At 49.3% G+C, this 25,841-nt stretch overlaps 1 protein-coding gene and 1 long non-coding RNA gene across 4 annotated transcripts in view; one reads left to right on the forward strand and one right to left on the reverse strand.

Annotated features, from left to right (window-relative positions):
• LOC144081929 (uncharacterized) overlaps positions 1 to 25,841 on the forward strand; it is a 38,495-nt gene that overhangs the window by 10,551 nt on the left and 2,103 nt on the right. For both annotated transcript variants that reach the window (XR_013303064.1, XR_013303063.1), the window contains exons 3-4: positions 622 to 779; positions 19,569 to 19,686. This is a non-coding gene — a long non-coding RNA (uncharacterized LOC144081929). The remainder of the gene's footprint in view (positions 1 to 621; positions 780 to 19,568; positions 19,687 to 25,841) is intronic.
• On the reverse strand, positions 1,563 to 8,656 carry LOC144081922 (protocadherin-10). Of its 2 annotated transcripts, none has more exons than XM_077608480.1 (4): positions 5,928 to 8,656; positions 3,021 to 3,079; positions 2,819 to 2,946; positions 1,563 to 2,511 (listed from the first exon to the last, which is right to left on the reverse strand). In XM_077608480.1, the coding sequence occupies exons 1-4, from the start codon at positions 8,418 to 8,420 to the stop codon at positions 2,186 to 2,188; spliced, it is 3,006 nt and encodes a 1,001-aa protein (XP_077464606.1). In that variant the 5' UTR covers positions 8,421 to 8,656; the 3' UTR covers positions 1,563 to 2,185. The 2 variants fall into 2 exon arrangements, with proteins under 2 accessions (XP_077464606.1, XP_077464605.1); XM_077608479.1 differs by having other exon boundaries at positions 1,563 to 2,514.

Here is a 25,841-nt window from a genome sequence, read left to right on the forward strand (position 1 = left end):
TGACAAGTAACCAAAATGCCATTGTTGTGAGGTAAAGGTGGAAATTCAGCTATAAAAATGAAGTTTCTGAAAAGTGCATTTAGGCAGAGAATGAACAGAATTAGAAGAAAGCCAGCCAAAACATCATTTGGAGTGTAATAGCAAAATATCCCTTCTCATTTGACCCTTGTCACAGCTTTGCTCCTCCGCATGAAAAAAATAACTTTAATATATGAAATTTTATCATTAATGTTATTTTTTTTTAATCAACTAATCCGTATCTAACACTTATTAAAAATAAAAAAGATTGAAACATTGCTGCAGTTATTACTCCATGATGCCCTCTGCTGTTCATACTGCCTTGCATTTTTTTCATATAAAACGAATGTCTTTGTGGACATTTGTTTTAACGTGTATATTTTTGGAAGTGAAGAAAACGGTGGAAACTCGCACTCATCAATCTTAAAATTTCACAAATTTTATCCCTCTTTTTGTGCAGAATGAATGTCTGTGAATTGTCCTACACATGCTTGGCATTCGTCACAGTTGTCCACTCTGAAACAAAAATATGCTGCATATAAGATGCCTTCTTTCTTGTGAGTTGAATTACAAACTTTTTTTCTCCTTTTTCTTTTTATACAGAGAAACGCTGCTCGCCTCACTTGCTCTGCCAACATTGAACACATTTGCTCTCTAGCGGACACAATGAGCCACTGCCTGTGCCTGTGTCCAGAAGAAAACAACCACTGGTCACAAGTTCAGCACCACCACACGGGACAGCGTTCTAAGGATGATCGAAGGTACTGATCTTTTGGTTTGTTTGTGTTGAACCCTGAAATGTGCCACTTGTCTAAAGAGGTGTTATGTGAGAGATTTTCAGCAAAAAAACAATTGCAAGGTAAAAGTTGGACTATTCTTGTCACTGAAACTTTACTGGTGCTGCAGTTATGCCACATTAGCCCGCCCATCTGACCTATAAAAGATGCCCCTTCTGAATCCCCTCACCCCAGAGAAGGTCACCCTGCTCCTTTCAGGGCTCTCAGTGGACCCCCCTTTCCTTATTAAGCAAGATTATTCTGGGTCTGAGACGCAGGGCGACCTAATTAAACCTGCTTTGTTCCTGGCCGCTAGCCATGCGTATTCTGCAGAACAATTTCCTCCAGAATTAACAAGTAAAAGGGCAGAGAAAAAGAAGCTCTGGGGCCTCGGAGCTCCCATCCAGGTGTGGCATTTGGAGCAGGCCACCAAAGCCCCCCCGAAAATGGTCGCTGCTCTTAATTAAAATGATATTTTCCCGAGCGGAGTTTTGTTTGTTCAGGTAATGAAGCTCCCGTTGTCCTCTGCGGGCAAATGGAAATGCGAGCGAGCATTCCAATTAGCATATGTTAGCATTTTACTGTGTTTATTCGTGGAGGTGGAAAACAGCTTACCCAGGCAAAAGCCGTGTCGGAGCTGTACCCTTTTCACCCTCAAAATAATTGACTCCAGTAAATTAAACCTCAATGAACAAGACTTACACCGCATTGCATCTTGCATACCGATTTGGCGAATTCCACTCTCTTAGGACTTTTTAAAAGGCAATGTAATGCAAAAAAATACTTTATTCCCATGAATGTATTCACAGTAGACATGTGAGGAGTCTCCCTTATAATGTACAGTACAGCATGTTTGTCACATGTAAGCAGAAGAACAGACAAAAAGGAAAAATATATTCTTAAAACCCAATATACTATAGTGGTACCCCTGTTTACAAATGTCTGATTGTTTTTTGAATTGACATGATGGAGCTGCTCTTTCATTGGCTGGGAAGGGCCTGCATGAGGCTCCATGATGCTTTTTTTTTCATTCAAATTCATTTTGTAAATAGAAATACCACTCTAGTATGAATTAAAGATGTGCAAAACAATGGCCTACTGATGCTTATCACGTACTTTGTAAGTCACATCTGGACCTCCCGTTTGATTGTCTAAAAATTATTGGTATGAATCATAGTAATAGAAAACACAGCAAGACATTTTGTCCCATAAATAAGCAGAAAAAGCCCCCCCTCGCCTCAGCGTTCAAGCTGTTCATTTGCCGTTTGTCCTTGTCCCGACCTCCCCTCCCGCCCAACTCACGTGACGAGCCGCCGGCGAGAACGCCGCGGATTCATTTACGTGACGAACGATCGTCGTCCCTCGCTCAATTGGGCCGTCGGGGCCAGGCGTCAGTCGTTGTACAGATCGTTGTTGATCACGGCGGCCTCCCCTTGCGGCGACATTTGCAGACGTCGCTTCTTGCCGAAGGTGGAGAAAGAGTTATGGACGTCCAAGTCGCCGCGTTGCACCGCCGGCCTCAGCGTGCAAAAGCCCGACGGCGTCCCGGGGATGTAGACGTTGTGGTGGTAGTCGGGCGGCGGCGGTGGCGGCGGGTGAGGATGAGGAAGCGGGTGAGGGTGTGAGGGGTTGATGGCTTGCTGTTGAGGCGGAGGGGTGCACCGAGGGGTCCAGGGTCGAGAGGTCACGCTGCCGGCTGATGGAGACGTCTTATAGTCTGCTGTAGAAAATAAAAGGAGAAGGTAGAAGAAGGCCTCATTGCACAAGGTTAATGGCGTACAATTTGCTTATCTAGAAATACTACAGTGGAACTTCTACTTTGCAACAGAAGTGGTTTTGTAACTTGGATTTTTCAGAAGTAGAGATGCATTCTACACTGAACTGGCATTGTTGGTTATATACGACCCACTCTGTTTAAGTCTTTCAAAATATGGAGACATTCGTAAGTAGAGGTACCACCGCAAAATATTGGCAGCGGCTTTCAGCTGGTGACTTTTCCTGGCATTGAATTTAATTTGGCGTACCCTTGGTGCCTCTCATGTGAGTGCCCCACGTCCAGTACTGTCCAGGCGCCATGGGCGTGGCGTAGTTTTCCGGGTCGGCGTGCATGGCCTTCCGCATCAGCGTTCCGTCCATGTTGATGGAGTTGTAACTGCGCGGAAGGTCAAATAGAATGGTCGTTAGCTTTTGCTGTGCACGCAAAACTTCATGCACGTGGAATGTTACCTTTTGATGGAAGAATTTTGATTCTTTGTCAGCGTCCAGTCTGTGTTTGGCTGCTTCAGCTGCAGACAAAACAACAACAACAATGACTTTGAACGGTGTTGAGCAAAACATCATGATAAGGATTAAAGCCTATAATGATAATACTGCATGCTGTTGCTGAAACGGTTTGACGCATTTCATCATTCAATGCTGCACTTTAGACACCGATGGTGTCTTCAATTCCACTTAGTAAGCGTAAAAGTTTGTTATTCCTGACACTGTAAGGCAGGGGTGTCAGACTCGGGTTGGTTCGCGGGCCGCGTTAACGTCAACTCCATTTCATGTGGGCCGGACCATTTTAGATATAATATTTAGATTTTTTTAAATAAATGGATTAAAATCCCTGAATATTCAGTTTTTTTATAGATCTAAAACAATGTTTATTTTAGCTTTTTAAAATATATATTTTTAGATTTCACAAAATGATTTTTGAACTAAAAACACAGAAAAAATGGATTAAAAAATGACAATTATTGATTTAAAAGTGGGAAAATCAGGAAATTTAATATACATCTATACTCTTCATTTTAATTTGATCCTAAAACAGAAAGTCAGCACTCATGATTTACTTTCCCGGGCCACACAAAATGATGCGGCGGGCCAGATTTGGCCCCCGGGCCGCCACTTTGTGAGGTTTTAATTCGAAGTGTTGCTGTGTTTTTTGATCCCACTAAAGTGGTGGATTGACGAAGACTGCCCTCATGCGGATGCCTAACACAAAGGCACAGCTGAGCTTTTGCTTGTGTCCTCTGTGGCGCTTTGGTAGAGGTGAAAGAGGGCACCCAAGTGATGAGATTCATTTCGGATATGAGTCACCGGCGGTTTCAAAAATGCCTGCCCACTCCTGGTCAAATGGCGGCTTACCGACTTCTCTCCTTTGCTATCAAACTGTCATCTAGACGTCAACATTTTTTAGTATTCTGCGCGCGTAGGCCGAGAAAACGCAATTGAAAATAGCCATAACAACACTGGATATGATTGCACCAAGTGCTATTTTTAGCTTGTGTATTGCAAGTGTGGCCCTAGTCTAGCAAGCAGCAAAAAAAAACAAAACAAAACAAACAAACAAACAAAAACAATTAGAAGCCCAGCGGGATGAAACCACTGAAATGATCAAAGGGAAGCTCACCGCGGAGAAAAAGGAACATTGTTATTCCGCCTTATTTTTCCCCCGCCTGCGCTTTACATGAATATTCGACGGCATGAGCAAGGTTTGTCACGAGCGGGCGGCGGAGGTCGTCTGCCTCCCAGCCTCGCGTGGCATCACGTTGTCATTGGATGACGCGTCCCCCCCCCGACCGACCGACCGACCGACCTCTATCCCCCCGCACGTGCCGGCGTGCGCGTGTCCGTCGGGGAATTAGGCAGCCAATTAAAGGAGGACGCGCTCTCCTCAAGGATCCGCGACCTCGTCGGCCCCGGCCAAAAGCGGCGAGCCGGTGACCGAAATGACATTTGTCAGTCTGCCTGCTGGAGTTTAGTATGCGCACGCGCTACGCACTGGCTAATTTGGCGCCGTGGGTGGGCGGGCGGACAACCCCCTTGTGTCTAAAACGTGACTCCGGGCCTTATGTGATGCACAATCTTCAACGACATCATAGGAAAATTTGTTCCGGTAAGAAAAGAATGTTTTTGCCCCATTTTAGTCGGGATGCAGTGGCCCTTGACTGACCTTGGCAAGTCTGCCCCGGAGATGGCCCCGGCAACTCGAGGTGGAAATGAGAGATAATAGTGAAGACAAGTGGTAATTTAATGCTCATGCACCCCCAAATAGACGGAACCCAGGGCAAGAACCGGGCCCGCTGGTACATCACGCACGGCAACAAACCTAGGCAGGCGAACATTAATGGCCTCGTCTGCCAGAGTGAAAAAACGTGACATGGTCCCTGCCTCCATTCGCCTTTCTCCTTCCTCTCCCTCCTCTCCCTCCTCTCCCTCCACTCCTCCCCCGCTGACAAATATGACTTTTCATCATTGTCTCTCCTTGCACCCAGAGGACACGGTGGGCGGGAGGGCTGGCTCGGGGAGCCATCTACAAGCGGCCCACGTCTCGTCTCAGTCCAGCCGTGTCCTTGCGCCCCCCTCCCACCCCACCCGGCACCACCCCCTCCCCGTGTCCTCTCCCCAAAACCAGAACGTTTGCCATTTTTCATCAATAATGGACAGCCCTCCCGACGTGACGCCGCCACATTGTGCGCGGTATAATGGCCGTGTCTCCGGCGCCCTTGAGGGATAGCCGGGGGGGAGATTTGTCCTATATAAATTGTGGCCTGCGCCAAAACGGACAGAAAGGGAGGACAAACGAATGTGAGCTGTCATTCACCTTGTCCATTACCCTTGACTTGTTGTTGCGCAGGGAGCAATTTGGACTCCCCTCGTATCGCTGATGGACGAGCCATTAAGAATGATTGATATTTTTCACGGAATTGATGGTGTTTCCTTGCCCCGGAGCCATCTGCAAATGTCGACTTCCTTTCGCATTTGGCTTCATTGTCAGCGCTCGCACGCGCCGTCGTTACGCTCGGCGGAGGATTAACGTGTCGATTAAAAGCTAATCAGACATCTTCTTCGGCCCATTTCCTGGCAAAACACGCCCCGCGATGAGTGGAAAGTCAGGATTTTCTGAGTTCATACACGAGGCGGGGAGGACATTGAAATAGTCTTTGGCCACCATTGGCCACCATGGACAGCGGTGGGCGTCCAATCCATTCAGACACAAAGTCAGGCATGAACTCTAGATTCACTGGCATTTGTGGCGCCAGGCGTCCAATTCATTTAGACCGGGAAGGTTGGTTCATTAGACACTGCCGGTCAAAATGGATTGGACGACCGCGGCCATGGCTTTTGACGGCGCTCGGCGTAACGTACCTCATTGGGGGTGCCGGCTCCGTGGTTGACGGTGGCGCCCCACGAGTGTTCGGCGCTCTTGGCTCGGTTGTTGCACGGCTTCAAAAACATAAAGTCGCTTTTGCTGGATTCGGGCGTCAGGCACACTTGATAACAGTACGGCTGGGTGGGGCCCCCGCAGCCCCCGCTAGCGCCGGTCTCCGCGCAGTTGGTGGGCACCTTGCGAGCGGCGGAGGAGAGCAGGTTGGATTTTTTCAAGACCTCCGGCGGGGGCTGCTCGGGCGGCTGGAAGCCGCCGCAGCAGCAGCGCGCCAGGGGGGGCAGGCGGTAGCCGCTGGGGGGCCGCTCGCGCTCCTTGTAGCACTTGACCGCGGCCAGCACAATGATGGCGGCCAGGAAGATCAGCGACACGGCGCTGAGCGAGACGATCAGGTAGAGCGCCAGGTTGGAGGGCCCCTGGGGGCCCAGCGTGGGGTCCCCGTAGTCCGGCAGGGACTCGGGGGCGGCGTCCACCACCGTCAGGACCACCGAGACGCTGGCCGAGAGCGGCGGCTGCCCGTTGTCCTTGACCACGATCACCAGCCGGTGTCTGGAGGCGTCTTTGTCGACCAGCCGGCGCGCGCTCCGGATCTCGCCCGTGTAGAGCGCCACGCTGAAGAGCCCGGGTTCGGTGGCCTGGGCCAGCTGGTATGACAGCCGCGAGTTCTGGCCCGCGTCGGCGTCCAGCGCCGTGACTTTGGCCACCAGGTAGCCGGCGTCCACTGAGCGCGGAAGCACCTCGGTGGCCGCACTGCCGTTCCTGGGCAGCGGGGACACGATGACCGGCGCGTTGTCGTTCTGATCCAAGACGAAGACGTGCACGGTGACGTTGCTGGCCAGCGGGGGGAAGCCGGCGTCCTGGGCCCGCACGGCGATCTGGAAGTTTCGCAGTTGCTCGTAGTCGAAAGAGCGCAGGGCGTAGACGTTGCCGTTGTCCGAGTTGATGGAGACGTAGGTGGACACGGGCATGCCCTGGATCTGGCCCTCGGCGATGGAGTAGGACAGGTAGGCGTTCTGGTTGGCGTCCGGGTCGAAGGCGCTGACGGTGCAAATGGAGGCGCCCGGCGCGTTGTTCTCCGTCACGTAGACGGTGTAAGAGGGCTGCGAGAAGCGCGGCGCGTTGTCGTTGGTGTCGGACACTTGCACCAGGATGGTCTTCCTGGCCGACAGCGGCGGCGAGCCCGCGTCGCGCGCCGTCAGCGTCACGTTGTACTCGGACAGCGCCTCCCTGTCCAAGGGCTCGCTGGTCACCAGCGTGTAGTAGTTGGTGAAGGACGAGTGCAGCCGGAAGGGCACGTTGGCCGGGATCTGACAGTCCACCTTGCCGTTGTCGCCCGCGTCCCGGTCCGTCACGCTGATCACGGCGATGACGGTGCCGGCCGGCGCGTCCTCCTGCACCGGCGTGGACACGGAGGTCAGGATGACTTCGGGGCTGTTGTCGTTGACGTCCACCACGTCCACCAGCACCTTGCCGTGCACGGCCACGGCCGAGGGGCCCCTGTCGCGCGCTTGCACGTACAGCTCGTGCACCTTGGCCTTCTCGTAGTCCACGACGCCCTTGACGCGGATCTCGCCCGTGTACGGGTCCACGCTGAACAGCTCGCGCACCTTGAGCGGCGCGTGGCCGCTGAAGGCGTAGGTCACCTCGCCGTTGGAGCCCTCGTCCGAGTCGCTGGCGTTCAGCCTCAGCACGGGCGTCCCCCTCGGCGCGTTCTCCACCAGCGTGGCCCGGTACACGGGACGGTCGAAGACGGGCACGTTGTCGTTGGCGTCCAGCACGGTGACGGTGATGACGGCGGTCCCGGAGCGCTCGGGCGAGCCGCCGTCCAGGGCGCTCAGCACCATCTCGTGCTTCTTCTGCCGCTCGCGGTCCAGCGGGCTGTCGAGCACCAGCTCGGCAAACTTGCTGCCGTCGTTGCGCGTCTGGACGTGGAGGAGGAAGTGCGCGTTGGCGCCCAGCTGGTAGGAGCGCAGGGAATTGCTACCCACGTCCGGGTCCTGCGCGCTCTCCAGCGGGAAGCGAGAGCCCGGCGCCGCCGACTCGGTCACGTCCACGTTAAATTCGCTCCAGGGGAAGGTCGGAGAGTTGTCGTTGACGTCTAAAATCTCCACCTCCACCCGGTACAGCTCCAGCGGGTTCTCCATGACAACTTGGAGGTGCAAAAAGCAAGTGGGGTTGCGCTCGCACACTTGCTCTCGGTCCATTTTCTCGTTGACGAACAAAATGCCGTTCTCCAGGTTGACTTCCAGGTATTGCTTCTTGGCTCCGGATACGATGCGGAATCGGCGCGCGGACAGCCTGGCCACATCCAAACCCAGGTCCTCGGCGATGTTCCCCACGTAAGCTCCGTGTTCCAGCTCCTCCGGGATGGAGTAGCGAATCTGAGCCAGCACGAGATCCACCACACACGCGCACAAGAGCAGGGAAATCACCAGCCCGGTCACCGGCACCCAGCGGCACAATCCGGGCTCCATTTTTTGAAAAGCCCCCCTGGTGCGTAAAAAAAAAAGTCACCTTCCCTGGCTATTCAGGAAAACGCGCATTGTTAACTATTTTAAAAAAAAGATGTGTTCTTTTTTGTTTAAGGTTTAACTTTGGGACATATTTGCAAAGCGACTGACTTTAAATGCGAGCCCCCGTCTGCGCACGACACGGGAGGTGTGTGAACTGGGGAAGCTCGCACTTTGATTTTCCACTGTATTAGACACCCAGAGGAGCCGGCTGGGAGGCGTGAGTGAGGGAGAAAGAGAGGGAGAAAGAGAGAGAGAGCCTGGCTGGGGAGGGGGGGCAGGCAGCGGGTCCTTGAAGCTCCGTATTGGTGGATGTCGAGACTCTAATTACTGGCGACGTTTAACCATTTCCTCCCCTCCAGTCTCTTCCAGTGGCCTATTAAAGAGACGACAAGGCGTCAATTTGACAGCAGACGTCGGAGTCAGATTTGGATTAAGGAGGGCAAACGGCATGCTGGCTTTGATTCGAGAGAAGAGGATTGTCCAAGAACGACACGTCGGACCACTCCCGATACCCCATAATTCCCATTCCGCCCCCCTTTCACTCTAATCAAGGCCCACAAACACAGCAACCCGCCGTGTTATTAAGAATACTAAGCTTCAATCACAATTATGTCTGAGCTTCTTTTTTGGACGGGCCTAATGAAAGTGACAGTGAGGAGGTAGTCTAACAAACACATACATGGGCATTACAAGATTTTAATTCACGTAGGCTGCCCCGCACGTGTATCAACATCATCAACGTAAAAGCCACCGTATTTGTCTCTAATCGGGTATTATTGCGAGGATTAGATCATGTAGTGTTTCATACGATTAGATGTCGTTCACCGCAAGTGCAAAATATGAATTGTTGGAGTACGCGCATTTGCGGGGGGCTTTTTTTGATGTTGTTGTATAATGATAGCCGCGCAGTTGGAGAAACAGTGAAGCACAGAGAGCGAGCGAGGCGCAAATCAAAAGGACGCCTTTGTGGATCAACACAGACACGAGTGGCATCCTAATGCAAATGTGTGCTCGTGGCTTCAACTCTCTTCAAGTCTTTTCCGGGAACCGATGACACAGGCTGAGGGCCCTGCGGGCAGCCTGAGGCTTGTTAGCAACCAAAAGGGAAAAAAAAGGGGGAGATGAAGGCCACGGCAATGATTCGTTATTAGGGGGAGTGCGGAACATTTGCCTTCTTCGATGGCTTTGGATGCTTTCAAACAAACGGCGAGGTATCCTGGAACTATTTCCCCGCAGCCTTGGCCCCCCCTTCTGAAAATCTCCAATCCCCATGCAGGTTTAAATAAGCAGAAAACACAATCTGCTTGCAGACTTAACCTCAAGCAGATGGTTAAGCTTCTCCAGAAATGATTACATTTCTGGAAAAAAAAGAAAGAAGAGGAGCTGGAGAGCAGCAGTTCCATTGCTTTGCCTTCTTTTTTAATGAACGAAGCCAAGGATTAGTGTGAAGCTATCCGGGATCAACCATTCTCTGACGGAAGAATACAAATGTTTTGTGATAAATAATCCCGAAACTCGGCGACCGGTGCCCCCCCGGTGCCGGGCACATTATCATGCATTACACGGAGCTTTAAACTGCTTTCACCGCCCCAATCGACTCGCAAAGCCCCCCCAACCAACTCTGTTGTGGAATAGAAAGACGGGCAAAACGTTAGCGTGACGCCGGACGCGGGTTCCGAGCAATAATTAGGTGGCCAAACGTAAGGAAATCATACTAAAACGTACCCAAATGTTATTACGTGGCACCCCATTTAGTAATGTGATCGATTTTTGAGATTATCTTTACAAATGTGGTTCTTTTGAGACTTGATTTTTCATTTTTGTGACAAGGGCGACTCGCGAGTTACTTATCCTCTTGCTCTCTCTGGTGGTTTTCCTTATGCATTACACGCAATTGAACTGAACTCATATTGTCATACATTAAATTCATCTTATTTTTCTTTATTAGCTGGATTAGATGTATAGTTGATTTGAATTCCTCCATGTTGTCTCACGTTCCTGTTTTCACTAAGGTGGCTTTTTTGTATTATCAATAGAATGATACTCTGTGTGAGAATATGTCAAGCCATCTAGTATATATATCTATGAATCATGGAAGTATAATTCCCTTTATTGTAGTATCAATCAGTTTAATAGTCTAAAGAGCCATGTTGCTTTTACCTGTGGCCCAAAACCGCGACCTACTGGCAAAATCAAGAATGACAACCTGAAACTTGATGATGTTATGCCTCTACCAGGGTAAACATTCTCCTCGAAAGCAGAACGCCAGTCTCGTGTGAAGGTAACCTTTTTGGTCCACTGGGCCTCACTTTTTGACACCACTGCCCTTTCAAAACATGTAAGACAAGAATCGTGCATGCAAAGTTTATTATACTCATGATCTCTGTGTTCAATATTGAGGTATCACCTCAGTAAACAAGACAAAATCGCCGATACTTGTAACAAAACCCTCTTAAAATATTCCATTCCTTCATGCAAGAACCTAATCCGCACATTGCGGTGTGAAGCGACGAATGAACCCCATGACCTTTCGTTTCATCCTTTTTGGGTGGGGGGTGATCTCAATAAAAATGCGCTAGATGGAGCTACAGACCTAGAGAAGAAAGTTTAAACCAGTCGTGGACTGTTCTTCACATATGGTTACCAGACATATTATCTTGTCATGGTGTTTTTCTAGGCACGTACGTGAGGTCACGGGTGTCAATCGGAGGCGATTTTGATCATCTGGCAGACTCACAGACACGAAAACCCATCCTTCCTGCACTTTCCTAACAAACCTCCGCCTCGGATTGCAGAGAGGATCTCGACACGGGTCCCGAAACGAAGGTTAGAAAGAAAAGCGGGATTCTAAAGGCAAAAGAGAACATTGTAAAGAAGCCAGTAGCAGAGCAAGTAGCGGGGAGATGGGAAAATGAAGAGCACAGACTGGGAGAGGGAGGAAAACCGAGAAAATGGAGAGAATGGAGGGTTTGGTCCACATGCACCTCAGCTGTGTAAACTGAAGGTCTCCGCCGCTTCTCGGATTCCCTCGAAGAAGGAGGGAGGGAAGGGGGGTATTAATAGGCGGTTGGCAGTGGCAGTCGACGGACCCTTGCTCTGTCACACCCACTAATATTATTATTCTACTTTATATGCGCAAAAATGGAAAATGTCAGCAACCCGAGAGGCCCAGGGAGACTGTGAGCGTGTAGCGTGTATCTATCTATCGAGCAGGGCCGCACGGTACGTCGTAGCGTGTGCATACGCTCGGTATGTCTGCCACATGTGAGCCAGCGTCTGTCGCCGAGCCGCCACGGGCGAAGAAGCGCAAAATTGCTGCCATGAGGGGGAAAGAGGAGACGAACAGGAAGAAGTTGGCACGTTCCGAGGGGCGTACGATCCCACGCACTTATTGGATCTGTCAGAGAGCGAGGGGAGGAGGTTCGGGGAGGTGGGGGAGGAGCGGGGTGAGACAGACACAGACATGAGCACATATTCCAGCTCCAGATTATAAAATTCCCGCAAATTGCAGACGTGTTGAAACAGACGGCCAACGTGCAGAATTCTCCCCAGGTTTCTCCTCCGACGGGTCACCCGTGCAAAAAGAGAGGGTGCACGTTTGCACGGGGCGTCCAGAGTGCAATGGACGTGAGAGTGGTTGACGCGCACTCTGGCCGGCGGAGCGCAAGCGCATTCCAAAGGAAACAGGTGGGAGTGCTGATGGCAATCTATCATCGTGACTTTGATCCTCCTCGTCGGCTCCGTCATAACCAGATCGGGATGTTCCCCACTTCATCACGGGTGGAGAAACAGCCACACACCAGCACACAGAACACATTCCATTATATATGGGTTTTGGGTGACCTGCCGCATAGTTGAGCCAGCGTTTCCCAGTTATGTAATTGTTGACCCCCACTGCTCTTTTAGATTCCTGGTCAGGCTATGGGGGAAAATGACCCGATTGGGGAAGCAGTAACAGGAAAGTGTTGCGTTGGGGGGGCTTGGCCAGACCTGAAAAGACCACACATATCCCTCTGGACATTTTCCGGACTGCATAACACGGGTTTATAGGATTTACGGCCGGGTGGGAGTCGAGGCCCACCTGGCAGAGGTGCCATTTGATTTAGCTAGTCCGTCTACCGGATTTTGACGGAAAAGAATCTCAGATGCGAATGCTCTGGAGGAGACTCGCTCAAAGGGGCGGGGCGAGAACAACATCGCCGATTCAGGAATGGAACGCTACTCTCCGTGCATGGACAAAAATGGCCGTCCATAGTACTTCTTTGTCATTAAGACCCAATGTCACCTGCACAGGGGCATGTGATCGCCGGTATTATTGACATATTGAGAAAGGGGCGGGTCATTAGGGATTTTTTGGGGACTTTTTGACTGAGACATTTAAGTGAACATGAAGGCGCCGGTGGAACGGTCAACGTGAAATTCTCGTGCCGCCACACCAGTATTTATTAACGACTCTCCGCCCGCTGACCTTCCGAAGCCACGAACGGGGCCGTGCCCACCGACAGGTTTTCAAATAAACACTGGCAGAATGTGCGTGCGCGGAGGCCAAAGCGAAAAGGCGGGGGCACGACGGTGACGGAAACCGTCAAATTATTCATTTCCCTTCTTTTTTTATGTTTTCCTTGTGCTGACTGTACACTCCTCCCTCCCTCTCAGCATTTCCCTCTTGCACATTCCAGCCAGTTTTACATATCTGTGACCCCGCGGCCCCCCGCGCACCGTAGTCGGGCGCTGAAGAAAGCCCGTGGGCTCTTTCCCTCCCCACCTCATGGCCAGCCGCTCACTCTTTCTACCTGACATGGTGGCTCGGTGCCCAATGAGTCAGGCCTCTGCTAAAATCATCAGAGATGGCGAAAGAAGGGTGGAGGGAGGGAGGGAGGGAGTTAATGGGGGAGGGAGGTGAGGGGGCGGGGGGCACCAGGAAAGAAAGCAGGGAGGCTATGACAGAGAGAAAAATCTCGAAAATAAAAAGGGGAATTGGGAAGGAAACATGGAGAGGGAGGGCGAGAGAGCCTCGGGGGAGTGAAAGGAGCATCGAGTACGTTTAACTTTTGGACTCCGGTAGTCAGTGTACGCTTGTCAGCAACAGTTAGCCTGTTGACAACAACACTTTGCACGCATGGCTTTGTTGCCACACACACACACACACACACACGCATGCACGCATGAAAACATGATAATGTACATGCACAAGACCACCTGCGGATTGAGTACACACACTCGCACGCAATCAGAGATGCAAACAAATGGGAGTAGAAAGCGCGGCAGCACTTCTCTCCATCGGCCACCCCCACCCTCGCTCGCCGTTGCCCTTGGATACCGTAAAAAAACACTCCCTATTGGGCAAGAGCGGGAGTCAGGAGAGGACGTACGTAGGTCACACACACACACACATGCACACACACAGACGCACACATACAACACCTCCCTCCCTGGGCGCAAAGCAGAAAGCATGTTTTGATTGCACACCAGAATGTTGCTTAGCGTCGCTTATGCTTGTCATGTTTTGCATAGTTTACACTTAGCGTATATGATGTCAACGTTCCCATGTGTCGATTTCCTCGCTGTACCAAATAATGGCGGAACGTTTTAGCTCAAATGCTGGTTGAGGTTTTGCTTCCCGGTCGGAATGATCCATAACTCATCATCATAAAAACTCGCTTTTCAGGCCATCCCATCTGAATCAATGAGAATCTGATGGCCAGTCTTAGTGTTTCCTTGTGAGTTTTTACATGTCTTTGACTGTTTGTCTCATAAAAAAAAGACCATGACTGTTATGCTAATACCAGAAATCTTCGACTCACAAAGTACCAGGAAATTTCAAATCAATTTTCCCAGCCTTTTCCCTCCCTCCTCGTCTTCTTCATCTTCCAAATCCACTTAGGCCGACGTCTTCGTTTTGAACCAGAAAGAAAAAAACAATGCAAAGAGAAACAAAAAACAAACTGGTCCAGACTTTATCCCTGGATATTTGGTGAACTGCGTTTGTCCCGTGCGTGATCTGTGGACGTCTCGATCGACGTCATTGGTGGAAGCGCTCCATCTTTCGGAATGATTGCAACAGCAAACAAGGGTTGCTCAAATCAAATCCCTTTACCACTTCACTCTTTGACCTTGATGTAACTGGCAAGCCATTTTCCACCAAACCTCAGGACACTTTATTTCATGGAAACTTCACTCAGCTCAACTGCATTGTGATTTAGACCTTCAGTGTACAAACCTTTGCCCATGTGGAAACATCACATTTCTTCATGGAATACCCTAAATTCTTCACATATGCTCACTTGCAAGGAAATGTATCTTTGAAAAGGCAGCTATTTTCTCACTCTTCCTTCCCAAAGACAAATCACCCTCGACCTTTGACCTCACCTTCCGAAAAAAAAAAAGTTCTTTACGTTCATTCCTTGTTTTTGTCTGCTTGTTTGAGAAACTTAAGTCCAAAAGGAAAGTACGGGTTTTACCAAAGCCTGGCCTGAAATTTTGCGTGCGGGGATTTGTGTCGATTTTCGGCAGCGCAAAAAGTCCACAGGCGCAGAGCGTTTGGGTGCTCCCGGCTTTGACGGGGTCAATCCTCACCCAAGCTCCGGGCTTAGGAAGCGCCACGGCTCCCGTTCCCAAAAGCCGTAGCGGCCGGCCACAAATCTCCTTTTTGCCCTTTGTACAGAACTCATCCGACAAAACCTTGGAAGGCCTCCACGGCAGACCACATTCCCAAACTATTTCAGCCCCCCCCCCTCTCCTACAACAAGTGTGGGACGGGGTCAAACAACAATTACGGTAAAATGTGACTAATATGTCACAGACATGCTGCTCGGTGCTTTTTTTTCTTCTTCTCTGAGTTGCTCTGTTTTATCCCCTCCTTTTTCCATCCATCATCTTCTCTCTTCTTGACAATTCTTCACTTCAAACCGGCGTAATTGCAAACAAAAGCGCTGACTCCTCTCCAGCTGAAGGAATGATAATGACGGAGAGTAGCGCGCGTCCTCATCAAAGCGGCCGTGACGTTGACGGCTGTCGAGAAATGCGCGGCGGACGCAGAGGGGATGAAGACAATCTGGGCACCGAGCCCCACTGCGAAAAGAGGGAGTGTGTGTTTGGACGCATGTTGCCTTGAGAGCGACGCGCAGCTGCCCTCTGCTCACTGCGACCTCTACTTACAAAATTTGTTTCTTCCACCATTATTTTCCTCATTTTTCTTTGAGGACACATGCATTGGATGGCCCCGATGGCTTCCGATCTCCATTAAAACCCGCACGATGGCGGCGAATACGTCCCGAGACCGGTCGCCGTAGGCCGATAACCGCCATGCTCATGTCCAGGCGGATCGGACGGAAGGATGGATGGATGGATGGATGGATGGATGGATGGATGGATGGCCCGCTGGCGTTTGGAGCGCGCCCAGGTCGGAGGAGCTGAAAGCGCCGAATGTCATCATCGGAGCTGTCGGGGAGCCAAGCCCTAATCGCCCCCAGATCACCTCGGCCGGCGCTCGCGCCAACTTACAGCGCCCGTCAGCCCGGGGCTCGCCGTCCGACGGAGAGAGAGAAAATGAAAGACGAGAAGTAGATGTGCGTGCGACAAGTACGCGTGCGCGCATGTAGACGTTACGTGCGGTCATGGTGAGTGAAATGTGTGCAGTGGAGAAGAGGGGTTCTTTTTTTCCCTTTTCCTCCCTTCCTCCCCCCCATTCCCTCCCTCGCCTCCTCCCCTCTCTCCATGTCATATCCCACCCCTCTATTTTCCCTTTTTACATGCGGCTCCAGATGTGAAGGCAGCAAAATATTAAATTACAGCAAGGGGCTTGTTTCTGCACTTTAGCCAGATAAAAAAAAAGCAAGGCAGCGGCCTCCTTTGGCACTGTCCTGATGCGACACGCTTGCCGTCAACGTTCGATCCCATGCGAGGACATGACACTGTAGACCACATATGTCAAAGTGCCGGCCCGGGGGCCAAATCTGGCCCGCCGCATTATTTTGTGTGGCCCGGGAAAGTAAATGATTTTCTGTTTTAGGATCAAATTAAAATGAAGGGTATAGATGTATATTATATTTCCTGATTTTCCCCCTTTTAAATCAATAATTGTCATTTTCTTAATCATTTTTTTCTGTGTTTTTAGTTCAAAAATCATTTTGTAAAATCTAAAAATATATATTAAAAAAAGCTAAACTAAACATTGTTTTAGATCTATACAAAACTGAATATTCAGGGCTTTTATTCCAGTTCTTTTAATTCATTTATTAAAAAAATCTAATTATTATATCTAAAATGGTCTGGTCCACATGAAATCGAGTTGATGTTAACGCGGCCCGCGAACCAACCCGAGTCTGACACCCTTGCCGTAGACTGTTATTGGCAATCTCGTGCACGCTGCAAGTCCCTCACTGTCCAAGTCATTTGGATCCAACAATAACTTTCAATTTTGAAGACCGGTCTTGCGCTCTGACAAAAAGTGTTTAACCGTGACGAACGTTGTTACATCGGCATTCACCAGAACTACTATGAAATATGAACGTGGCGGCATCCAGTGTTTTTGTTTGGTCGCCGAAATCCTTGCGACTACATACCAATGATGTGTGTCTTAACTTCTGACTTTGAAAGAAGCAAGTCACGCTCCAAAAATCCCTCCTCTCACGACTGTCATTCCAAAAAAAAAAAAATGGAAACATTTAGTCTTAATTTCATGTCACAGAGCGAGAGAGAAAATAAGAGCTGCTCTTTTTACACGGCGCGTGTAAATTTACGGTTTGGAGCGCACGCCAGTCAAACTTGTGACGTCAAAAACGATGGCACTAAATCACACGGCGTCAAAAATCCAACGTCGTAATGTGAAACACTTGGACTCGCTCGCCATCTGACGAGGATATTTATGTTTAGTGGATAATTATAACTTTCTTCGTGTCCGACCCATGTTGGAAACATTCTGCCATGTCAGTGCGGTACACAACGGCTTTGCTCCCTTTTCATTTGCTCGGTGGGAACACGTAAAAGTCTGTCCCGGATGGAAATACGAGCGGCGGGCATGCCGACGCATTTGTATTTGCGATGACCTCAGCCATGCAGATGAGAGCACTTTGGGGCACCGTGACAAAGTCATGCGCTACACGTCCCCCGTTTTAATATACGGCCTCGTCAAAGCATTTCCGTCTCATCTGGATGCCGCCGGGTGAAGCCAATGGAAGAAGAGATGCGACCGCCGCAATGATGATCACGATAGATGGGAATATGACTTCATGGAGAACGGAACTCGTCCAACGCCAAATGTGGCGCAGATGATCGCATTTCGCACTCCGTCTCGATTGATTGATGGCCTTCTAATTAATGGAGAATGAAGTCACGCCGTGGCATTTCGCAACGGACGAACGGGCCGTTTCGCGTCGGATCCGCCGCACTGCGTTGGCCCACGCCACACTCAAATGCGTGTGCGGTCGATTGGTCGCCGGTCTTTTGGTCGCCGGTCTTTTGGTCGCCGTCTTTTGGTCGCCGGTCTTTTGGTCGCGGTCTTTTGGTCGCCCTGACCGCGACAACGGGCGACCAAAAGACTGACGACCAAAAGACCGACGACCAAAAGACCGGTGACCAAAAGACCGTCGACAAAACAAGGTAAAACAACACGGTCTATGCATGAATAAAAGGCAACAATGGCCATGAGCAGTTTCACTGAGCGGACGTGTGAGTGTAGAAGAGTTTGTATGTACATGCGTTGTCCCTTTAAGAAGTGACGTCAGTTCAGTCAGGGTCTTAACAAGTTCTCCAACAAAACACAATCAAAGTACGGGAAATTTTGAGCTTTTCTTTAGCCTAATAATTAATAGGGCATTAAGTATGACTAAATAGTCATTCGCAGTTTGTATTTAGGGAATTTGAGCAACGATTTAAATGGTAATTATCAATAACCTTCTGGACAACCAAAAGACCGGCGACCAAAAGATTGGCGACCAAAAGACCGGCGACCAATTGACAGTGTACCCTCAAATGGCCTCACGGGTTTCGCACGATTCTTCCATTCGATTGAAGAGAGACGTCGTGGGGGTGTGGAGCGTCGGTTGTAATTCGCATGTCACCCGCTAGGCTAAGTGACCCGTCAACGTAGGTTATGCGTTTATGAGATATGTATTTATAAGGAGTGATTGACAAAGTGAGAACATGGTGGGAAACCCCCAGCTGCCAAAGTCTATTGCAACATCGTCAACAAGCCTGAACTTGATGCAAAAGGGATATTTTTGCAATGTTGTTGTGCTCGATGGAAGTGCCGTTAAGCTTTCATAGCGGTCATGTTATTTCAATAAAAGAAATGTGGCAGTATAAAGTGAAACTTTTCCCTTCAGGTAAATCCAAATCCCACTTGAGATTTATCTTCTGAACAGCAGGCAAACTACTTCCACCGTCTTGCACGTTACCAAAAATCCAATGATGTATCTTGTAAGCTGTCAGAGGTAGGAAAAGGGATAAGCACAGCGTGGGCCCAATTCTAATAGAAAAATAATCATTTTAATATAAGTCTGGGTTTAGTATTTAAATGATTGATGATGGTGTATTGGACTCAAAGTTGACCAGCGAGGGGAGGCCTTGTAATTCTACTGTGATTGATCCAATTTGAGACAAACAATGGCTTGAGTTGATGGGGTTAATGACTTTCAGTCACAGGCTTCACTTGCGGGTGAACCTCAGTCAAAAAAAAAACTCCACTTCAAAGACAGTCTTCCCCGGTTGACAGCGAAATGTGTACATGTCAACACAGCATCCAACATCAAGGTGCCTTTTATCTCCGTTTGCACGTTAGCGCATCCCCCGAATCTGCCCGTGTCTTTCACCGTGCTGCACATTTTGTTCTGCGCATCTCTGCTCACCTTCTCAGAAAAAAAAAACTTTATGGCTACACACGACTGGCGAGTGTCGACAACCCGATAGCAGTTTAGGATGGCACTGCCAAAATGCACTTTTGCTGGGGATGGATGAGACGCACATCTATGATCGGTGTAAGAAAGTGTGGAATAAATCTTGCAAAAGCGTGTTTGTGCATCTGTGTGTGTGTGTGTGAGAGAGAGAAGGAGAGGGTTACCCTGCTTAGGGCATTGACTGAATTGCTTCCACATGTGTCTTATAATGCAGCAGAGTTCTGGGCGGGTTTGGAGGACAAGAAGAGAAGAGAAGAGAGAAGAGAGGAGAAGAGAGGAGAAAAGAAGAGAAGAGAAGAGAAGAGCGGGGGCTGCCATACTTGATGCTGAAGGCAAGAGCTCGGATTTCATAGCACCGTGTTGCACATCTGTTCTCCCGACTGAAAACACACAGCTCACGTGATTGGCCGCACATTGATCAACCGCAAAGTGTACACAAACAGTTGCGAGCATTGTTCACACGGGACATCATTTTGGACTCCAGCTGCGATAATTAATATTGGCCTTTCTAAACCCCCCTCCCCGTTCTCTTCCTTCAATCCAAGTGCCAATGCATACGTAGGCCTACGCTCATCAAATCCATTCCTTCCACCACGGTTTTCCCAACACGGATTTTTCGGGAGTCCGGCCGCATTTTACGTTGAAACGCGCTCATTTGTAAGGGTTAGGCTTACCAAATAGGAACCCAATAGGAACCCTTCAAATATGAGAAAAATATACCCATTTTGTATGAAATATGAGCAAAGTGCAAAAAAGATACAACTTATTTTAAGGCATTAAAATGAATTAGACATGCCAATACCACCAATACCTACTTTTTACACTTCTGTCCGGAATGAGGCGGGCGGGCACACGGGCGTTTCGTTGGCGCCGTGCGTGGAAGGAAACGCGGAATGTGTTCCCGCTAACGGTTCCACGGGGAGAGGAAGGAGGTAGCAAAAAAATGATGACCTCCAGCAAGCGTTGAAAGTGGAGCACGGCGGGACAAGGTCAAAGGTTGCAAGCGGATAAAGTGGAAGGGGGGGTGCTTCAGGTGAGATGCCAAGAAACTGGCGTGAGAAAAGCGAGCGCGACGGGATCAACGGGGACATGCGGGCACTGTAAATGTTTCATTGGCAGCAGGTTTATTCATGTCGAGCGAGAGAGAGCAGGGGTTCAAAATGTGTCTTTAACTCTCATTTACACAACAAACGGAGGCGAGAAAAGAGGGGACCAAATGAAAGAGAAGAAAGGGTAAAAAAAATGCTAATTGGCTACAGTTGGGCATGTCTGGCTCCAGAAGAAAGAAGGAGAGGACATAGAATTAAGTAGAGGGAACGAGAGATGAGAAAAAAAAAACGCCTCCGCGGGGTGGATGGATGGCAACGCTTTGTGCACAGCACACTGCCACAAACTTTACTATTCGGGAGGCTTTTGTTGGCCAAAAAGACAACGTGATGACATTTTCCTTGAATGACGACTGCAGTCGGAAGGCACGCCCCCGTTTTGTTAAAAAAAACATCAACACATTGGTACCTCTACTTACAAATGCTTCTAGGGAAAAGATACAGGGAAAAAATCCAAGTTACAAAATGCAACATTTGTTTTCTCTCATTGGTTGAAAGGCTATTATTGGCCACCTATAGCAGTCCAAGGCAGGCAAGGAGTTGATATTTGTGGCTGAAAGACTCCCCGTGACATGGTGCAATTGCAAAATGCCACATGACTCCATCATTTTAAGTAGCCGTCACTAAACAGGCATTTTGAGTGACTACTAGTCGAGGATCGCTCCAAAATCGATGTCCTAGACGTCGAAAATGGAAGCCACTACATACATCAAGCTAACTCTAGGTAGCCACACTAGAAGCTTTTTTGGCTTGCAGCTATAGTTTCTCGTTCGCCTCGGGTCTTTGCACAGCCATTTTTTGTCTATGTCTGCAACTTAGTGCCACTTGAGCCTTGTTGCTAAATTGTGGAAACTTATGCCTTTTATGTCTTGAATAAAAGTTGTTTTATCCTCACCTCGTCATAACTCTGACGGCGCCGTAAAGCGTCATTTTTTTTCACGGTAAGAAGAGTACCTTGCGATATAAATCATGCGATGTTAGGGTACGTGACCATCATTTTGGAGCAGGGAAGCTGGTTGCCGTCGTATTTCGACTCCAGCACTATTTCTCTTGAAATGAGTCAGATTGGATTTTCCCAGCTGTGCTGAGGTTTGGCATTGTTTGCTCTACTGGTGCACTTACATTGGAATTTTTATCTCCTGAGAGTCTGTCTTTTATTGAAATAACACGTAACCGTAACTCGGGTTCGCGAGTCTGCAAAGCCTTGTTTCCACCATGCGCTGCACTTTGGTATGTCGAGCGTTTTTTTTCCGGGGCTTTTCATCGTCAAAAGATGTCGGGAATCTAAATATCGGATCCGCCGCTGACTTTTTCTGTTAAAATTGCCGTGGCTATTGCTCGCGTTGCGCTGATTTATTTGCCCCGCTTAAGCGACGACATGGTGGTCGGCTTCTTTGGAAGCCTGCATTTAAGCAGATTTGGACTCGTGCGTGTCTGCGTTCGAAAAACTGACAAGTGTTGCGATGACGGCCTTCAAACATGAAACAAAAACATTTGCTTTGGTGCTGAATGAGGTTTCAGAAATCAGTTTATATGCATGCATATGTTACACCCTGCATTTAATCTTAAAACACAGGGAGAAATAATCAGAACAGTGATACGTTGGTTGTTGTTTCTTCAATCCAACTTTACTGCAATTATTATCAACACAAAAACCCATAACATTCAATTACACCCATATATATATATATATATATATATATATATATATATATATATATATATATATATATATATATATATATATATATATATATATATATATATATATATATATATATATATATATATATATATATATACGGAATTGATACGGTTTGCGAGCGTGAATGTGTGAGTCTCGGGTCATGCACATGGAATAGCATTTAGCACGCTACCTTCGGCCGCCATTATCCTGTACAGTGTCTATGACGGTCATAGGAAGGATGTTATGTTATTGATATTGCATAGTTTGCCCTGTTGAATAATTGAGAAGTTGTAAAAAGAAAAGATAACACAAGTTATGACTGTATATTGAATGAGTGTAATTGTACATTATGTTTTGGGTTCTAAAGTGTTGCTAATATATATATATATGAGGTGATTGCGAACAAGACGTGCACAGCAACACCGCGAGCAGCTGTACCAAAATCAACTGGGTGGAAACCCAACAATACCAGCGGCTGTGTTGACATAGCTGCTTTGGGGTTTCCCATTCCAAGCCTCAACCATGTCCATTTGAACTGCAGCCACCGTCCACTTGCCAACGTGGCTTCTGTACATGTAGCATCTCATCTGTTTATGGCATATCTGGCCGTTTCAATCCCACTTTTTTTGTTTTCCACGCCGGCACGCACCCGTCTCGGTGCGACGGCTCCAACCGAGGCGCGCCGGAGCGGACGGGGAAAGTCAGCGGGGAAAACGGCCAAACAGCCAAGTACACATGCTAAGGGTACAGGTAGTAAGTGCTGATGCAAAGTAAAGCGCACGCACACGTTGTCGTTTATGGGGGGAGGAATGACTCACGCGTTGCTGCTGGCCTCTGTTTAAGCCCTCCAAAAGAATCTAGGAAAACCAAAATGCTGAAACGGAGACTTCTAAGGCTACGTTTCAGTCTTTCCATCGATGTACGTCGATGCCTCTACTTATGAACACGTGAAATGTTCAGGTTACGAAAGGCCTCAGGCTTTTGGAGCAAATAAATTTTGTATGTAGAGGAACCTACGTGTTTTTTTTTTTTTAAAGAAGAAAGATTTTGAAGGGAAATCAGTCAGAGTTCCTGTCTGTCATTCACCTTTTATGAATAGTTGGGAATTGATACGGTTATAACGGTGCACAAATCAAATAGATGAACTCCCGCAAGACCACTGACTCTTTCTCAGTTCATCGCTTTGCTTTTTCTCTCCAATGGCGCACGCGCTTGAAATAGCGCCAAGAAAATTTGATACCGGCTGAGTCGGCTAGAGGCAGGTCAGTGTTTCTTGGCAGCGGCCGGATGAGGACAGCGCAAAGATGGGATATTCTTTGAAAGTCTGTCTCCCCTTCCGAGCTACAGTACGTCTGCGGACTCGGGCCGCATCTGTGCTTTGTTAGATGTGTATTGCTGTTGCACAAGAATCCGGGGCCAGGGACAATAATGTTTGCGAAAAAAACGCAAACTATTTCCCCAAGTCGAAAGTGATGGCGTAACTTGTCGGACATTGGAAAGAGATGGAAAAAACAGAGACCGTCGATGAAGAAACCGTCTAAACGTAGTGCATACCTGACTGATTTGGACCTTGGCCACAACCGCATCGGGGAAGCAGGTCGGCAGCTCCGAGGAAGATCCTTTTTAGTCTCCTCCGTGTGTGTTTTGGGGTTTAGCATAGTTTATCCCGTCTCCGATTTACAAGCATTTGTTTCGTTTTTCATTTAGTCGCGGCCCGAGGCCACGTCCCGGATCGCACCGCCGCGCTCGCTCCCCTCCTTTGCGTCTGGTCTGGTCTGGTCTGGTCTGAGGAGATGAGGACCTACGGGTGACCCCGCAGTCTGCTCACACACACACACACACACACACACACACATTCTTTGAACTTTCTATAGGCACCCTCAGACACGCACCGCCGGCAGGAAAACAGACAGACAGAACCCACACATGCAGACAGCATGCGAACAAGCCATCTAATCCCATTAATCCCCCCCACCCCGCAAAAAAAAAAAAAAATCCCCACAGACAGACAGACAGGTATAAGACAGCAGCCACAACAAACACCGAGACGCACGTCACGCGCTCTGCGGGGCACGGTTACATGTTTCCTGGCTTCACACGCAGGGAGTGATACCCACTGGCACACTCTCTCCCCAAAAGTCATCCACGTCTTTGCCACGTTGGAACAAAGTCAGCGCGAAACCCAAAGCGAGGCAAAACACACACCTGTGGTTTGGGGGCAGCAGACAGAGACTTAAGTCTTTGGTCTTTGGGCCGTCCGTCCCACTTTAGTGAGTCGGACTAGTGAAGAGTAGCGGGCAGAAAACTCTCACACACACACACACACATGCACATGCACGGTGATGAGCACGCCGCTGAAGCAGAAGACCTGACTAAGCTGAATTCCCCCCCGATCCCCTTTCCTATTTTCCGTCTGCCTCAGCGAAGGAGAACCTGCGCCGAGAAGCCGATCCCACCGTGCACGTCTGCCACTTTTGCCGCGAAACGCGGGACCCGGTGGAAGCAGAGCAAATCATTCCCCGCTTCCGCGACCTTATCTCCCGCTCGACAGGCGCGACCGATCCCTCCCCCCGCTTCCCCTTCGGTCAGGCCTGCGGTCGACCGACAGCCAGTCGGAGACAAGTGCAGCGAGCGCGTGGCCAGACTCGCCTGCCTCGCCGCCTAAATTACATGGGACAGTCCCAATTACCCTGCGGCCAACCAAAGCATTTCCTGGGTTATAGTGCTATAGTAGTGACGCGTGCAGCCCCTCCCGCGGCCTCCTTCGCCTGCGGTGAAAGGGGGTGTCATTAGACGCTCGTTTTACCGTAACCCCAAGAACGTGGCCGCCGGCCGCATCCACGCCGCAGGAAGCGCCACCGGAGCGATCCAAAACGCGTGGATGTACGACAAACGGCGAACGGTCTCGTAGTAAATTCCAGCCGGGTCCCGCGGCGGCGTTTCGGGGGGGGAAAGGAGGAATTCTAGACGAGCCGCCGTGACTTCTGGGAGACAGATAAGCGCGAAACGGAACGTTTTATGGGAATCGGCCAGGCGGAACGTGCAAATGTGGATAACGCCGCTGATTTATGGCCATGATCCTAATTTGAACTTTTTACCGTTGAACGCGCGAAACCACGAGAAATATCCGGCAGGCCAAAAAATATGTTTTCTTCATTTACGGGCTGACCCGAGCGCAACACGGACGTCGTATTTTCATTTAATAAGCTCCTAAACGTCTGGGCGCTCCCCTTTTTTTACATTTTCCTCTGCTTTATGTGACAGCTCGGCGCACTTCTGGCCTTTGTGCTTTGGCAAATGTGCAATGATTTTGAAGATAAAGTCACCACGGGATGTCCGTTGCGCTCAAGCTAAAAGATGTCAGCGTGCATCACTGAACTTTAGTAATGGCCCCAAAAAAAGAGAAGTTTTTTTCTTCTGGAGGAAAAGGCCTCTTGTCTTAAAAGCGTGAGTCCGCCAGCAACTCTCACCTGATTGGCCCTCTCACGTCGCCACCGAGCCTGTGGTTTGCCGCCTCTTTTGCACGTACACACACGCGAGTGTATACACGGCCGCACAAATGTACACAAACCCGAACCTTTAGCCACACGCCTCGCCCGTACGTTCTTTTTCTGATAGAGCGAAGGCTTGAAATGAGCGTTGTGTGATGAATCAGAATGGCGTGCGCCACCGCACTTTGATTCATTTCCCACCC

The sequence above is a fragment of the Stigmatopora argus genome, chromosome 9, assembly GCF_051989625.1.
Source record: "Stigmatopora argus isolate UIUO_Sarg chromosome 9, RoL_Sarg_1.0, whole genome shotgun sequence".
NCBI classification, from domain to species: Eukaryota; Metazoa; Chordata; class Actinopteri; order Syngnathiformes; family Syngnathidae; genus Stigmatopora; species Stigmatopora argus.

Coding starts and splice junctions, on each gene's coding strand:
- LOC144081922 (XM_077608479.1), bottom strand. CDS start 8,420: ATGGAGCCCGGATTGTGCCGCTGGGTGCCGGTGACCGGGCTGGTGATT. Junction 3,080..5,927: donor GAGCCGGCACCCCCAATGAG/GTACGTTACGCC, acceptor TTTTGTCTGCAG/CTGAAGCAGCCAAACACAGA. Junction 2,515..2,818: donor TCACATGAGAGGCACCAAGG/GTACGCCAAATT, acceptor TATTTTCTACAG/CAGACTATAAGACGTCTCCA.